The sequence below is a fragment of the Anoplopoma fimbria genome, chromosome 17 (genome assembly GCF_027596085.1).
Source record: "Anoplopoma fimbria isolate UVic2021 breed Golden Eagle Sablefish chromosome 17, Afim_UVic_2022, whole genome shotgun sequence".
Lineage (NCBI taxonomy): Eukaryota > Metazoa > Chordata > Actinopteri > Perciformes > Anoplopomatidae > Anoplopoma > Anoplopoma fimbria.
Window position 1 is genome coordinate 20,832,689 of NC_072465.1, and position 15,810 is coordinate 20,848,498.

General features: G+C 40.2%; 1 protein-coding gene across 1 annotated transcript in view; it reads right to left on the reverse strand.

Annotated features, from left to right (window-relative positions):
- Window positions 1–660: 660 nt before the first annotated feature.
- The window catches only part of snta1 (syntrophin, alpha 1), a 31,250-nt gene continuing 16,100 nt past the window's right edge, over window positions 661–15,810 (reverse strand). The window contains 6 exon segments of the mRNA XM_054617041.1: window positions 661–2,298; window positions 3,131–3,318; window positions 5,133–5,329; window positions 5,768–5,898; window positions 6,195–6,384; window positions 6,637–6,832. Of these exon segments, the coding sequence (XP_054473016.1) occupies window positions 2,206–2,298; window positions 3,131–3,318; window positions 5,133–5,329; window positions 5,768–5,898; window positions 6,195–6,384; window positions 6,637–6,832 (995 nt within the window). The 3' untranslated portion in view covers window positions 661–2,205.

Genomic DNA, 15,810 nt, shown 5'->3' on the forward strand with positions numbered 1-15,810 from the left:
ACTTGCCTAATGCTTCACTAACTTCACCAGCTAGTCGCTTACTTTGTCTGTTTAATGGCGGACTGGTAATGTTTGTGTGCTTAAACAGATGCCTGCTGCTGCTGCTGGAAAATATGTTCATGAGGTTAAAGAGTGATTGGAATGAACCAAAATGGTGCTGCGTGGAAAAACAAAACCAAAAGTTTAAAAATGCTAGAATGCCTCATTGAGAGGAATTGCAGAGTCAAGTTTGTCACTTCAAGGATAACTCTTAACGTTACACATTTCATCTGTAATACTGTATAAGATTCAAAATTTAGGGTATTTATTGGAAATGATGGTCCATTCCAACGCGCTTGACACAGGAAAAGTTTTAGGTGGTTGCAATATGCAAACTCACCGCTAGATGCCGCTGAAATCTTACTTTAGATATATCAATGACCTATAGTACCTTTGTAATATATATTGAAATTCAATGATTTCATGATTTTCTGTTCCATATTTAAACTAAACTGCAGAAGAAAATGAGCAAGTGTAGATATGTTCTGTGTTTTCAGTTGAGCCTTTGTCTTAAGAGACGCAAATGAAAGGAATAAAATAATCAAGAGTGACATTAATACCTAATCAATAAAGCAAAGTAAAGTAAACGATAAAAGTTAACAAAGTTTATTACATGTTTATATACAAACAACCCTGCAAGGCACACCTTTGTTTAAATAAGAATATACAATACATTTATTCTTGAAAGCAAACAGGTTTTAGTTTTGAAATATATATTAATACAGGTCTGTTTAGTGTTGGACACAGAGAGAAGGCCCCAAGTTGTTGGATGTTCAGTCGGCACAAAAAATGACAAAAAAAACCAAAAAACACTCTATGATGTTAACAACTCAACATCTTTTATATTGTAAAACAACAAACTTAAATGTGGACAATATGTGTAGAAAATGGACCTTCAGTGCTTTCTGATGGGGACCGTTTGTCCTCTATTATGATTCAATTATGAAAACAAAAGGACAAAAAAAAGTATTATAAAACTCTGTACTTGTATTGTACTTGACAGCTTATAAGAAGTTTTGCTGAACCGGCACTCTTTCAGCTAATCGTTTGTCATCCATCAATACATGATTATGAAACAACCTTTATCGGTAGAACTCTAAAAACACAAGAGCTCTTATTGTGTACTTCACATGGGCTCATATGAAAGGAAACTGCAGAGTCATACTGTCTGACTCTGGCCATCCAGATTCAAGAAGGTTTTTTATATTGTTAAGATAATAACACATTTTATTTAACTTATTGGTTAAGCTAAAACACAAAAGAAAAAAAGCTTTTTTTAATATTCTCTGTTAGTCATTTCTTTTTGTTAGGCCATGGATGAGCACAATTAAAACAGTGAAGAAGAGAAACAGAAAGGAGAATAAAAAAGAAGTGGTTGAGCTGCAATGAAAATTATATTTGATTTGACATTTTAGAAGTTGTCCTCAGTAAGAAGTATGTACCTTTTTTTCAAGAAAATTCAGGGTAAAGGCAACTTAAGCATTCACAAAAAAAAAGCACATGGTTATAGTTGTATTGTGTACATTGTTCAGTTCAGACTATTGATCATGTAGTGATCAGTCATGTCATTCTGTCACTCCACTGAAGCTGCCTTATAAAAAAAAAAAAAAAAAAAAAGTGTGTCAAACATCAATCAGTGAAATAACTTATTGTTATGACTGCTCACAGCGCATAAAGCAACGATTGAAAGATGAAAGGATGCTCATGACAAAGGCCTGCTGTGACTCATGAAACAAAACAAAACTTAACAATGGCGCAGAAAAACATGAAATGGTTTGGGACTTCAAGCTTAGAAACATTAAGATGCAGGCTGTCATTTCACACAGTTTGCCATCATAGAGTGTGATGACCCGCTGTCAAAGATTTGACAGATGTCAGATCCCTTTAGTGGCTGCTGACTTGCGCCATAATGTGAAAAACTCTCTTTACCTTAGAACTACAAGTTCAACAAAGGTTCATCAATGTTGCAGTCTTCTATTCATTCCCTTAGAAAGACCAACAGGAGCCTGACCAGAGACGATCATTTCTTAGAGGCCTAGGAGGGCTGAGAAGAAGGTGGTGAGTCAGCACCTTGTCCTGGGCTGCATCCTCTGGTGTTTCAGAGTCTTCTGACTGTGTGTTTACTGAATATTCCTTCTGCTGATGTTCCGGTGTGGTTGACCGTTATCATGCCAGGAGGCCCAGTCGCTTGACCTTGGCAGACAGGAAAGAGTGGATGATGAAGACTATGGTCTTGGGGCAAGAATGGAGGTCCAGTTGCTGAAAAAAAGAGTTTGGAGTGAAGGAAATATGAAAGATAAAGAAAGAAATGGATTAATTGAGTGAGAATTTCAAAGAAAAAGACAACAAAAAAGCGCTACATTTGAAAATACGGTTATGTTAAATTTAATTTTAAATATTTTCAACATCAGTAAATTGTCATTTATTATGATTTCAACAACTTGACTTTGGACCTACGGTACCAGTCAAAAGTTTGGACACACCTTCTCAATTAACTACTTTGAAGAATCTAAAATATAAAACATATTCTGGTTTGTTGAGCATTTGTTTGTTTACCACATAATTCCATATGTGTTCCTTCATAGTTTGGAAGTCTTCAATATTAATCTACAATGTAGAAAAAAATAAAAATAAAAATAAAGAAAAACCATTGAATGAGAAAGTGTGTCCAAACTTTTGACTGGTACTGTAGTAGTTAGTTGGTTTTCCTGGAGCTTTAAACCACATGTCACAGTCTCAGAGTTGGCCATCTCCATGACATCTGAGCAATCTCCATCCAACAATGAAGACCATGAAATGCGACTGAAAGCTCTGCAAAAGGCTACTGAGTGGATATTGTGTTGAGAGTATTTTGTCAAAACAACTTTGTTTGTATAATCATTCAAAAAATCCATCATCAGTGTGATAATGCTCTAAAGTTAAGACATTAAACTGGTTATCCATCAGAGTTTGCTAAATAGCAAACATTCTCACCAACTGTCAAACAACAATTCAAGCTCATGAGCAACAGTTCATATTTACAGTGGTTATAATGCAACAATATTAAAAGTACTACATACTGAGCAAGTTCAAATTGAAAACGTTAACTTACAATCTCGGCCTCTGGGCCTCCAAAGTCGAGGAACATCATGCGAATCCCATCATCTGAGGACATTCTTAGGCGCTCGAAGGGCTGCTGGAGCAGAATACTTTTCTTGACACCTATCTCTTCTGTGAATAGTGTGAAACCCTCATCAATGTGGACTCCCAGGGTACACGCCTTCCCATTCCAACTACAGGCTGCCGGGGTAGAAAAGAAAAACATGGCTTACACAGAGGACGGACAAAAGGAAGGTAATGTCACGATTTTACGGCACACAGCTGTAGTTCTTCTCAAATAAATCTGGATCTCTATAACATTTTTCTTGCGTTCTTTTTTTATTGTGAGCTGAATGTTATCGTGTTGATACCGAAACAAGAATTCTTGGCTGAATGTTAGACTGAAAGGCTGAAAACAATATGATTCAAATACAAGTTATTGTATAGAAAAGGATAATAAGCCTCAGTTAAATGGAACACTTATCCTAATTCTGATACTAAAATTAGATCATGTTAGGTTTAAGGCTGAAAGTTTTTGCACCACCTCATTCTACCAGCAGAGGGCAGTGTAACAGCATTACTACGCTGCACCGACCTGCTGTTTGTCTCAATAAGTTTCCAGAAGAAACTTTCATGACCAAAATGCTGAATCTGAATCATGGAGGGGAAAAGAGCTGCAGTCAGTGCAGACATGTCTTAAAAGACACCATTTTTATATATATATATATATATATATATATATATATATATATATATATATACAGTACCAGTCAAAAGTTTGGACACACCTTCTCATTCAATGGTTTTTCTTTATTTTTTTCTACATTGTAGATTAATATTGAAGACATCCAAACTATGAAGGAACACATATGGAATTATGTGGTAAACAAACAAATGCTCAACAAACCAGAATATGTTTTATATTTTAGATTCTTCAAAGTAGTTGAATGAGAAGGTGTGTCCAAACTTTTGACTGGTACTGTATATATATATATATATATATATATATATATATATACATACATACATACATACATACATACATACATACATACATACATACATACATACATACATACATACATATATAATGACTAAGGGATACTCACATAGCAGTACTTGCTCTCATAAATTTGATTACCAAAATCTTTCCTTTCTAACAAACCCAGTCCAGGTCTTTTAGAAACATGCAGCCAGAAGAAATCTCCAGAGATTGAGGACACTTTGCTAAAGACGACAGTCTTCTGGCTGCATCATTGTGGAAGAAACAATAAACTGTAACTCCTAATCCTGCTTTGTGAGACAGGCCCCTTTTATGTCGTGAGATGTTTGTGTGTCTGTTTGAATAGAAACCAGATTAGAATTGAAAATATCAGCAAGTTTCCTGAAAAACTTGCCTTGCATTTGCCAGCGTGAACGACTTGCCAATCACTTTTAGAGTGACAGCAGTGTTGTGGTTAAAGAACTCCCGATTCATTTAGTCAGATAGATTGTGCCTTAAAGGAGAAAAACTTGTTGTTGATGTAAAGTAACATGCATTCTCTTCTGGGGGGATTTCATAGAAAAACATTGATCTGGCTTCAAAGATCAAATGTACTGTTGGTACAAGTATTATTTATATACATTTTAGGCTAATAATAATGATGCTTACACAATTAATCACTTTTGTTTTGTGATACTCATCATAAACTAGCAGGCCTTTACTTTGAACTACTAATAAAGACAGCACCTGCAACCTAAGTGAGAACAGCTGACACCTTAAGACAAAATAAATTATTTCTGATGCACTGATGTTACTGCCTCTCATCATGGGTCATATAACATTTAGTGAATTTATCAAAAGAAACTTGTACTCAGTGCCACGAGAAGACGGTGACCCCAGTGGGAGTCAAACCTTGAACCTTTGTTGCATCATTCAGAACAAAATTTGAATTTTTCGACTCGTAGGTGGAGGAACTGTGTAGCAAGAATGAAGAAGATAGAACTGGGAGTCAAACAAATCTCTGCATCCGTACCCGTGGTGACCTCCTTGATGAGCTCAGCGGCATTATGGCAACCCTCCACCAGCAGATGAGTCCAGGTGGACAGCTCCTTGGCAGAGTCCACCCTGAACACATGGGTCTCCACGCCCTGCTTGGTGCCCGAACGCAGGCCAAATGAGAGGTCAGAGTCCAGGAGGGGGGAGCTTTTCCCTGGGCCGGAGTGAACCAGTCTGAACGGGGAGAGGAGAAAGTCGGGAGAGGAACGTGGGTGAGAAAGAGGGCAATTAAGATTCATAGAAAAGGATGAACCATACGAGCAAATGAAGGGGTATCCATGTCGATGTGTGACAGAAAGAATGGTGGGATGTGGAGTGCACAGGGGAGAAAGAATGGAAGGAAAAACACATGAGTCATAGGCTCTGGTTCCACTAATGTTTTCCAAATGAAAGTGACGCAAAATGTCCAACAGTCCAGTTATGGAAACAGTGAGCTTGTGCTCTCCTGACTGGGCCAAAAACAAGCCCCCCCCCCCCAAAAAAAGGCCTGTTTTCTCCATTCTGGGCTGATCAGGGTGGAGGACTGGAGCTTATTAAATGCCAAACATGTTAGGTAAATATTGAGTACTGCACGAGCTGTATGTGGATGCAGGCATGTGTGTGTTTTGAAACCTGGTAGCAATGAGCGGGTGACTCTTGGTGGGGCTGCCGAGGACCTCGTGGCTTTCAGGCAGGGACGGATACAGGAGCAGGTCTCTGTCGGTCAGCATGGCCAGCACTGGTTTCTCTGGACCCTGGGTCACCTGCACATTTGCAGCAAAAGTGAAGAAATAATTCAAAGTCACTCTTATGGTGCATTAGGATTATCATACATGGCACAAATCAGAAGGCTGCATATATGAATAAAGGATGTTGTTGATGCTGATGTGCATGTGCTTCCAGTAGTTCTGTGTTGCTGCATGCACTTTCACATAGGATTGAACCTTATTGTGTCTTTACCCCAGAGCGTTATGAAACAGGCAGAAAAGCAGAAAACGCGTAGAGCAAACAGGGCAGGTCTTGCAGTTTGTACACCATGTACATCTGCATTCTCGCATACCTGCTCTGTAATCCAGCCCAGATGTTTGACCTCCATGCCAAGCTGCATGCTCTTCATCTCCTCCTTCACTCGCGGCAAAAGGCTGGCAGCGCCGGCTTGGATGGCGTTGTACCAGGACTGAGCCATGGCCGGGTCTTTGGCCCGCAGGAACACAGAGTTCTTTCTGCTGGAAGAAATCACCTCGAAATACCTGGCAGATGAGATGTGAGGGTAGAGAGAGGGGAACAAGCAGGGAGACCAGAAAAATGGAGAAAAAGGAGCAGTTAGAGGAGTGAAAGGCAAATGGCAAAAGAGAAAAGCTTCAGGGTGAAGAGGAAGTTTTAGATATTAACAAAGAGAATGTGTGAAGAAGATTGGGTAAGAAGTCCCTTTTATAATATTCTTTTTTGAATGAATGAATGAATGAATGAATGTGTGGATCAAAACTCCCAGCATGCCGTACCTGTTCTCCGTGTCAGGGGGGCACTGTTTCCGTGACACCTGGCACATCTTCAGCGGGATGCTGCAGGGCTCCTTCACCTCAGCGGGGGAGAGTTCGGTGCCCCTCTGAGGCGTGGAGGGGGGAGAGTCCCAGGGGAGGCCGCCCCCGGGGGACCCCGAGTTTTTAAAGAACGCCGACATCTCCTTGATGTACTTCACTGAAACAGAACGAGAGTTTGAGAGAGGGAGATTTAGATAAAGCGGACAGGCAGAAGAAGTACAAGAGGACAGAAGGGAGAGAAAAGGAATCTGGGATGTGAATACAGAGCCTCCGGGTTTGGAGATGAGATGAGAGCTGAAGCAGCACTTAACAGCTTTAAGAAGAGATTCAACTGGAGAAAAGTCTCTGCCACTTCAGATTGCTCAGCTTTTAGTGCTTATCATGGTCTTTCATGAAGAAGAAAAAAAAACCCCTCCTAACATGGCAAATCTACGCTTCTATCCTCTTAAAACCAGAATTATCACCTCACGGTTTTATGTCTCCGCCAAACAGTCAAGTTGCAGTTTACATCCACGTCTGTCCAAAACACCACTTCATCATATTAAACATTTGTGCAAAAATTTCATAATTAGCATATGAATTCTTGAGCAATGGCCAAAAATGATTTCTTGTTGAGGTCACAGTGACCTCCGACGACCAAAAAAAAAATCACTTCAAACTCGAGTCCAAGTAGAGGTTTTGTGCCAACTTTGAAGAAATTCCCTGAAGGCGTTCCTGAGATATCACTTTGAAGATGTACAACCTGAAAATATAAAGCCTCGGGACACGGCTGTCGCTGGCGGGGAGGCAGAAAATGTAAACACCTGTAGAGAATGATTTACTCTTAACAAAATAAAATTGGTTGTAGTTGATTTTTGTGATTTAGTAAGTATATATATTCTTTCTTTAATGTTGTATTGTTGTTGTCTGTGGGTGATTCTGTCATGGGTGGGCCTGTCATGACCACCAGCTGTTACCAGAGAGGGTGTGGTTTCCTCCAGCTGTATACTGACACTGTGTGGTTAGGCTGAGGTGTTGGGGAACGCACAAGACACATTCTAAATATGTTAAGATTGTCATTTATAATCTAACTGAATTGTTGAAACATTTTTTACTTTTTTTTTTTTTGCATACATGTACTTTGCTTTTGTTATCTTGTGTTTCATTACTGCACAACCGATTGCCCTTTGAGAACAAATACAGTCATTCATTGAAATAAGTTAATTACCGCCAATAATGACCGTGGGTCAACAGTGGTACTTGTGTTGTCATGCCAACACGAATCAATACAGTCAATGTGGCTACTGACTGTTTTGTACTCTGTATGACTGTCAGCTAAAAAAATGGGTGGCATCCATAAAACCATCATTACAGAGAACGGGAGGTTTAAGAGCACAAAACCACACTGTGGAACAGAAATCACACTTTTCAGTAGTAACACTATTTTTCCAATGTGAAATATATATATTTTGAATATATATTTTATATATATATATATATATATATTGTATAAAGTTCCATAATAAAAAAATAAAAAATAAAATTGTTTACAAAATATGTCAGCTCTTCCTGGTTTGTTTCCACATAACCGGTCCTCTATTATTTCATGACTAGTGTATGATTTGACAAATTGTTACCAAAGTATTTACAAGGTATTTATATTTACGAAATTGTCGTCCCACACTTCATATCTTGTTCTACCTTAAATTACCATATTCAATATCTAAGAGGCCCCTAATTAGAAATGTTGGACCATAATTACTTGACAAGTTATTCAGGGTACAGCCTTTTGTGTCGTTTAATAACTGCAATATTAAAACCCATAATCATAGAATAACATTGTCTTTTTCTGGCACATTGTTCAGCTCTTTTCTGCTCACATCTGTTTTTAAATTCACAGTTCTACCACTCACACACCTACACACACACACACACACACACACACACATACACACACATACACACACATGGCCTCAGCGCCAGTCCAGTAGGCTGTGGTATGGGTTTGGCAGAAGTAGCCACTGCTGGGAGTAAAAATAGCCCAGAGGACATGGCAAGGCATGAGGCCGACGGCTGAAGGCAGAGCTCTGGTTTCACTGGGCTGGTGTGAAGTGCTCTTATTGCACAGTACAAGAGGCACGTAGCCAGAGGGCAAGCAGAAGAGTCACAGCACAGGACGGCGGTAGTGAGAGAGTGGGGCTTCCACCATTCCCAGAATAAGAGCCCCGCAATCAGTCGGGCAGGCAGCCACGCACTCATTATGTTGAAACATCCAAGGCGTGCATCATAATCAGAGCTGTGTCGTGGTTTTGTTCTCTTTTGTGGTTTTATTTCACTGCAAACATTGCACTCAGATTTTCATTCTTCTCTTCTATCAGGAGGTGGCAGAGTGACTTCTGACATTTCTTGGAGTAAGAACTCTGAGCAACCCCTAACACGCCTAAGACCTGAAAACTGTAACACTGCTCGTTTCTTCTGTCGGTTGAAGTAATGGCTGTAAGCGTTCACACACGTAGGACTCCGCTGTGCTAAAGTGTGATGTTGACTCTGTTCAAAAAGACCCATTATTGGCAGCTGGCCCGTGAGGAGAGGCATCGTAGGAAATGATATGTGATGAGCAACGGGGGGGATTGCTCACTTGTTCCGTCTACGGCACGGTGGAACAACAGTTAGCAAATGTCCGTGTCAAACCGAGCCACCTCCAGCCTGTAATCGCTCATTTCAGCCTGATCTAACAGTTCCAAATCATTTATATGTTCAAAAGCTCAGTGTACCATAATTGGTTCTGATGCTTCATGCAGAAAATGTCAAATGAAAGAACGTCATGAAACTGCATGTACTCACAACATGTGAGCACTGTTCAGAATGGTGCAGAAATGTTACAGGGTGCTAAGTAGGAAAACTGCCATAACAGCGTTAGAAAATACATAACAACATAACATTTAAATAAATGTCTGAAGGTGACTAAAGTTTCTGCAGAAAAGGGAATGACCTAAATGTTGAAAACAGTAAATATACTCCTCTAGCTCCTCTGAGTCAGCGGATTGTTGTCTTCCTGTCTCTCCTTTTTTGAAAAATAATCTTTCTAAATAATATTTTCCCGGATCTCTAATATGTCTCTAATATGTCCCTCTCTTCAGAGATGAGGTCAGTTCCAATTTGGTTTGGGGATTGTTTCCATATCTGTAAAGATAAAATCTTTTGCCATTAAAGGTTTTCCTCCCTAATCTATAAAGGCTCATGCAGAAGAATTCATTTCTCTCCAGAATTTTGGATTAAGAGTATAAAAGCCTGCTTCACATACTCTCTCTCTCTCTGCCTTTCCCTGTCTCTCTTTTCTCCCTCACTCTCTCTGGTCTACCAACATGGTTTCCTGAGACAAACATTTATGACACACACACACACACACACACACACACACACACACACACACACACACACACACACACACACACACACACACACACACACACACACACACACACACACACACACACACACACACACACACACACACACAGTCTGGGTGCAACGCAAACACTTGCTCACACACGCAATCATATCCAAAAACACATTTACGGCTCAGCATCGAGCCTAAATGGACAGATTTATTATCTCTTTTTATTTGTTCTTTGACAGGTAGTTCATGATTTAAATCATGAACTATAATAATTAAAAGTTAATTAAAGGGTAAGGGTTATTAAGCTGTATTTTTAATTAAGACACATTTATTTTTATTACCGTTTGTGTTTAAAAAGCATTTAAGAATCCTGAAACTTTGGTTGCTTGAAGAAAGGGGTTTGTATTATTCAAAGTAATGGGGGGGGGAAATAAATGGTATCATATCAGAACTGGTATTGCAAACGTTTCCCAGATGAATTATGGGTATCCCAGTAAGGTAAGAAAGACCCAAATGTAAAATCCCTCTTCTTTACCACATTGTTTTTGTTCTATGCCCCTGTAAGAATACCTTATGTGTATGGATTTAAATGACACCCACCTAACTAACCCTAATGCATTTGAAGGGGCTATGAAAGTTGATTGATCCCTTTTCCACTTGAGATTTTAACTTGCCTAATTAACACTATGCAGAATCAACTCAAAGTACCATAAAAAAAATGTGCATTTGTAGACAAAACCAGACACATTGGGGATGTGCAGACTTGGAACACGGAAGCAGTGAGCGACCACGATGTACCAGCTACCGCTTTGAAGTAGCTGTCAACTTGCATCCGTAATGTTTCATGGAAATGAGCTTCTGTCCATCTGTTCCCGTGCCAACCCATTGATGTTTGTACCATGGGGTCGCCAACTGCTTCCTTGTTGCTGGACCAAGGCCATTCAAAATTGATGTGGTCAATCTCAATATGGCAGGCGAGGCCACAGGACTGGCAATGGGAATGGGAATTTCCTGCATTATTGTTTCAAGTGGAAGCCATGTAAGCAGATCTCAAGAACTCTGTAGCTGTGCTGAATAAGAAAGAGCTGCAGGATTTCTCAATTCAGTCCTCTTTTGGGTGAAGGTACAGGTAAAGACTATAGCGATGTCACCCATTGGTGTGTGGACTGTTGTATTCAAGACTCGAGTTCGGCTTTTTGGCCATCACTATCTTGGATTTTGGTAGTCAACCTCTTTTTTTATTTTAATTTTTTACAACCTTTGAACTGAAGTTACTATATTTGGACTTGGAAGGAGTGACTTGTGGACAAGACGCAGTATATGGTTCTCTAAGTGACCTGTCAATCACAAGGAAGCCACGCCCTTAAGAATACCCTGCTCTATGGTTCATTTACTAAACGAACATCATCCTGTATTGAAGACTTGAAACTAGCAGTTGAGACCTTTAAACTCGTGTTCACAGTGTTAACTGAGGTAATAAATGTAGTTGGATCTAGGGTCATTTTCTCAGAGACTTCCATAAAATCAAGACTTCTTTTTGCAACCAGAGGAGTCGCCCCCTTTTGGCCAGTAGAGAGAATGTAAGTTGCATTGGCTTCGCTTTTAACAGCTGGAGGTTGCCAGCTGGTTAAGACTGGCCCTTCAGCGCTACACTTGGAATAAAAGTTTCTCAAAAATGTTGTTAGAAAAAGCAAAGAGTGTGGAAAAAAAGCATGGCTCTAGGTTCTACGTGTGTTTTCTCAGGGGTCATTATTCATTAATATGTAAGACTGAGTTTGTGTTTCATGCTGCACCAACTGCAGAACAAAATAGGCTGGCTGGGGGAAAAGCACCAATCATATCAAGTGTAAGGAGACATTTACTTTGGTGAAGAGGCTTTACTTTTCTCCAAAAAACACGATGTGGAGATTAGAAATGTCATGCATTAGATGTGGACCCTCATAACAAATCAGACGAGATAGCTTTCGAACAGAGAGTTGAATGAAAAGGAGAGAGGAGAGAGGGATGGGAGAATCAAAGGGGGGGGGGGGGGGTGGAAAGGAATGGACAACATGGGAAAGAGAGAGACATGAATGGAAAGAGGGAGAGAATAAGAAAGAGTGAGACACGCAACACGGAGAGACCGAACATACAGTTAAGCTCAGCCAGAGACGTCGCCATGAATACCAGTGACGGCACATTCAATGCAGAGCTAAAATTAGCTGAGATGGCACTGTTATTACTTCAGCTTATCTGGCGGCCAGCGAAACTACTTTTGTGCTGTGTGTGTGTGTGTGTGTGTGTGTGTGTGGAGTTTCTTTGCTTCTTCTGCAGAATCTGCCACTAAGCTTTTTCCTTCCAAAGTCTTTACATTGAACCTCACAAATCCTGAGCGGACATTTTCAGCCAATTCAGTTTTGACACAATTCCCTTAACTGTGGTTTGAAAAACCTTTTTACTTTTCCCGTTCCCCTGTATTGTTCAAATTGCCAAAGCACAAGTTTAGATTTTCCAACTGTGCTTAGCCATTACTCTCCATTGTGTTGATTGGGTTATATACACACACACAGACACACACACTATATCAACCCAACCCTCAGCCACACACACACACACACACACACACACACACACACACACACACACACACACACACACACACACACACAGTTTAATAATTGCTTTTACTGGTGTTTACTCAGAAAACCAGTAAGTTGATGTACTTGGCAGTTTTAGCATGCGGTCAAAAAGTGCCACTGGCGAAACAATGTGCTACAGCTGAATACCCCCCCCCCCCCGCCACTGGTTACCGTGGGAGCGGCTGGAATGTCACTGGCCAGGCAGCGACCTCAGAAGCATGCTGTTGGCTCTGTAAACCATGTCAGACGAGGAATGTCCCAAATGTTTCACCACCAACGAGGAAAGATGTCCAAAACATCATAAATATCAGGAACACTCGCTGGGTTTTTTTATTCAGTACCTTGGGGGTCAAACGAGGTAAAAAGAAAATCAAAGTCCTGTGAGCCCCCTTAAAAAGTCTGCCAATCATAAATTACATGGTGTAGAAAATCAGGATTTTTATGTTTTGAAACTGTCAAGATGGAGATTGTGCAAAAGGGGATGCAACTAAATATTAGAAAGATGTTGTTTATATTTTATAGATTTTGTAAACAAATTTATGCATGAAAAAAAAAAGGAAGGAATGTGTGTGTGTGTGTAGTTGAGCCCGACAGATACAACAGCATGGACGATGTTATCAGCTAATGTTGGCCGATAAGTAACATAATTCACAATACAGAGTACAACATACTGATCAAAGCAGCGTTTAGCACTTCTTATGCTTAGTCAATGTATGTTTATGTTACGAACTAAATCAGATTTGTTAATATCCATATGAGTCTCAAGAATGTATTATCAGTCAGACTCCTTAGTGCAGAGAAATGCATGGTTTCTACTCCGACTTACCGAACCCTCAGGCGATGTTTATGTCTGTTTCTGGGCATGTGTGGACATGTACAAATTAAAAAAAAAAAAGTGTACATCCGTGCCTCCCTTCAGTGATCTGGGTGAGATCACGTACAGGTAATAATTGCTGGGTTTATGTGTTCGCTGATTTATGCGTGTCTCTTTCTGGCAGCGGCAGTCAGACGAAGATTTCTGCTGTTGTGAATGATTTAGATAAGTTCATTGTTCCTTTAGCCCATCTCATTTAAATCATGGGATAAATGCCAACCTTGGTGGGGTGTAAGGTATGTTATGAGAGAGGCTGAGAGGGAGGGAGGGAGGGAGGGGGAGGAGAGAGAGAGAGAGAGAGAGAGAGAGGGCAGAGCACACTGAATCAGACTTTTAGACTAATTCACATACTGCCAGAGCACAGATTTGATTACTTTGCATAGTGTGTCGGGAGAGTTAATTATCCTATTTCAACAAAGTAAAAGTGAAGGAAACTTGAGCAGGATCTGGCAGAGGACAAGAACAGAGTGAAAGGGAGGTTGAGCGGCAGACATTTCCACTTTCAACTTCTGGGGTTTTTTGTTTTTTTCTGTCTGGAGACCTGATTCCTGCCTGAAATGCAATTTTTCCATTTATAGGTTATATTTGCTCGCTGTGATTCAAATCGCGAACTTGCTGTGCGACTTATGAACCTCGTTTTCAGTTTGTTTTTCTTAGTCGAAGATTCCAGTTCCAGATTTTAAATTGCAATATGCTTTGGGAAAAAAACTAAAATAGTTTATGAATGTCACTGAAAAGTGATGAGGTTATTATGTGCAAGTTAACTGAAATCTGAAGTAGAAATGTTAAAATAAATTTAGAGTTGTCTGGTACATCAGCAGTTCTTAAATTGCCTTACTCATCTTTTTTTTTTTGTATTCATTTGTTTGTGTATATATGTATATTTTTTTCTAAATAGTGGCTGCACACTCACCCTCCCATGCCCAATAACCCCCATCCTCCATCCCCGACATGCACATGCTGCACAATACTGTGAGGCGGTTCAGTGAAGACTGAGCCAGTAATGAAGTGAGAGAGCGGCACAAAGACCGGGGCCACCAATTTATCAGGGGCCCTGAACCAGGGCAGCTGGGTTCAGAGGGGGGCCTGTTAAGCAAACTTGACGCCACAGAGGGAGAGAGGGCCTGAGAGAGAGCTGTGATTTAATAAAGCAATGTTGTTGCGAGTTAATCCATTCCCTCGCTGAGTCCAAGCACAATGTCCTCACGGGCCAGCAGCTCGAAAGGAAAAAAGGAACCAAGCTCTGTGTCCAGAGTGTCTGAGCAGAGACATTCAGGACGGAACCACAGAAAACACAGTGCAGCTCAGGCTGCAGGAGGAGATGTGTACATGAATTATCCTGTGGCTACGTATCATGACGATTCATTTAAATTCACACACTTTTTTTGCACCTTCTCAGCTGTTTCTATCCAAAGTTTTCAAGAGAGTAATATTTAGTGGCAACCAGTTTGCAACATTGCAAAATAAGTTCTTATATTCATTAGCAAGTCAAGTAAAACAAAGCGCATGATACTGTGTGTGCTAATATGACTTTTTACCGTAAACAAAAACTCAGAAGAGTGAAACAGAGGGCAGAAAAAGGAAACTGTCATGATACGACAATATTCAATATATGTGCCACTATTGTGGATTTATCTCCAAATAACTTGCAGCAAGTTTGACTTTCCTGATGGCTACATTGGTGATTGTTTACCTGAAAGAATTGGAGCACCAGCTGGTTGGGATTTATTTCTCTGAAAGTGCCAAATCCATTCAGTAACAGCACACAGATCTGCTTGTGTCCTGGGAAGACCCAGGTGTGGTGGATATGTAGGAATCCTAAAATGTCAGGTTTTTCTACCAGGAAAAGAAGGGCCACGACATCAACTTATCTAGGTCAGTGTAACGTAAACATATGGAGCCACATATTCCACTGGAGCTCCACCACTGGAGATACACCACACACGCGTGTCAGCCTCTAATGTGCAGTGGTGAAATGGAACCAGGGAAAGAACCGGTCAGCTATTTTTCCGTCAAATACTGCACACTGGAAAATGTAAAAACAAAATGTTTTTCTTTTTACAAACCACTCTCCCATCGCTCGGTATCACAGACAACCGAACTGATCTCACACAGAGAGAGAAAAAATTTAAAACATATATATTTTTTTCTATCTCTAAATGAGACGTCCTTGGATCAGTGAAGGTTAACTGAAAGATCAAATTGAATAGAATTTAATTTAGTTGCCAATTAAAATCAGACTACACGGACTTGCGCTCTGCACT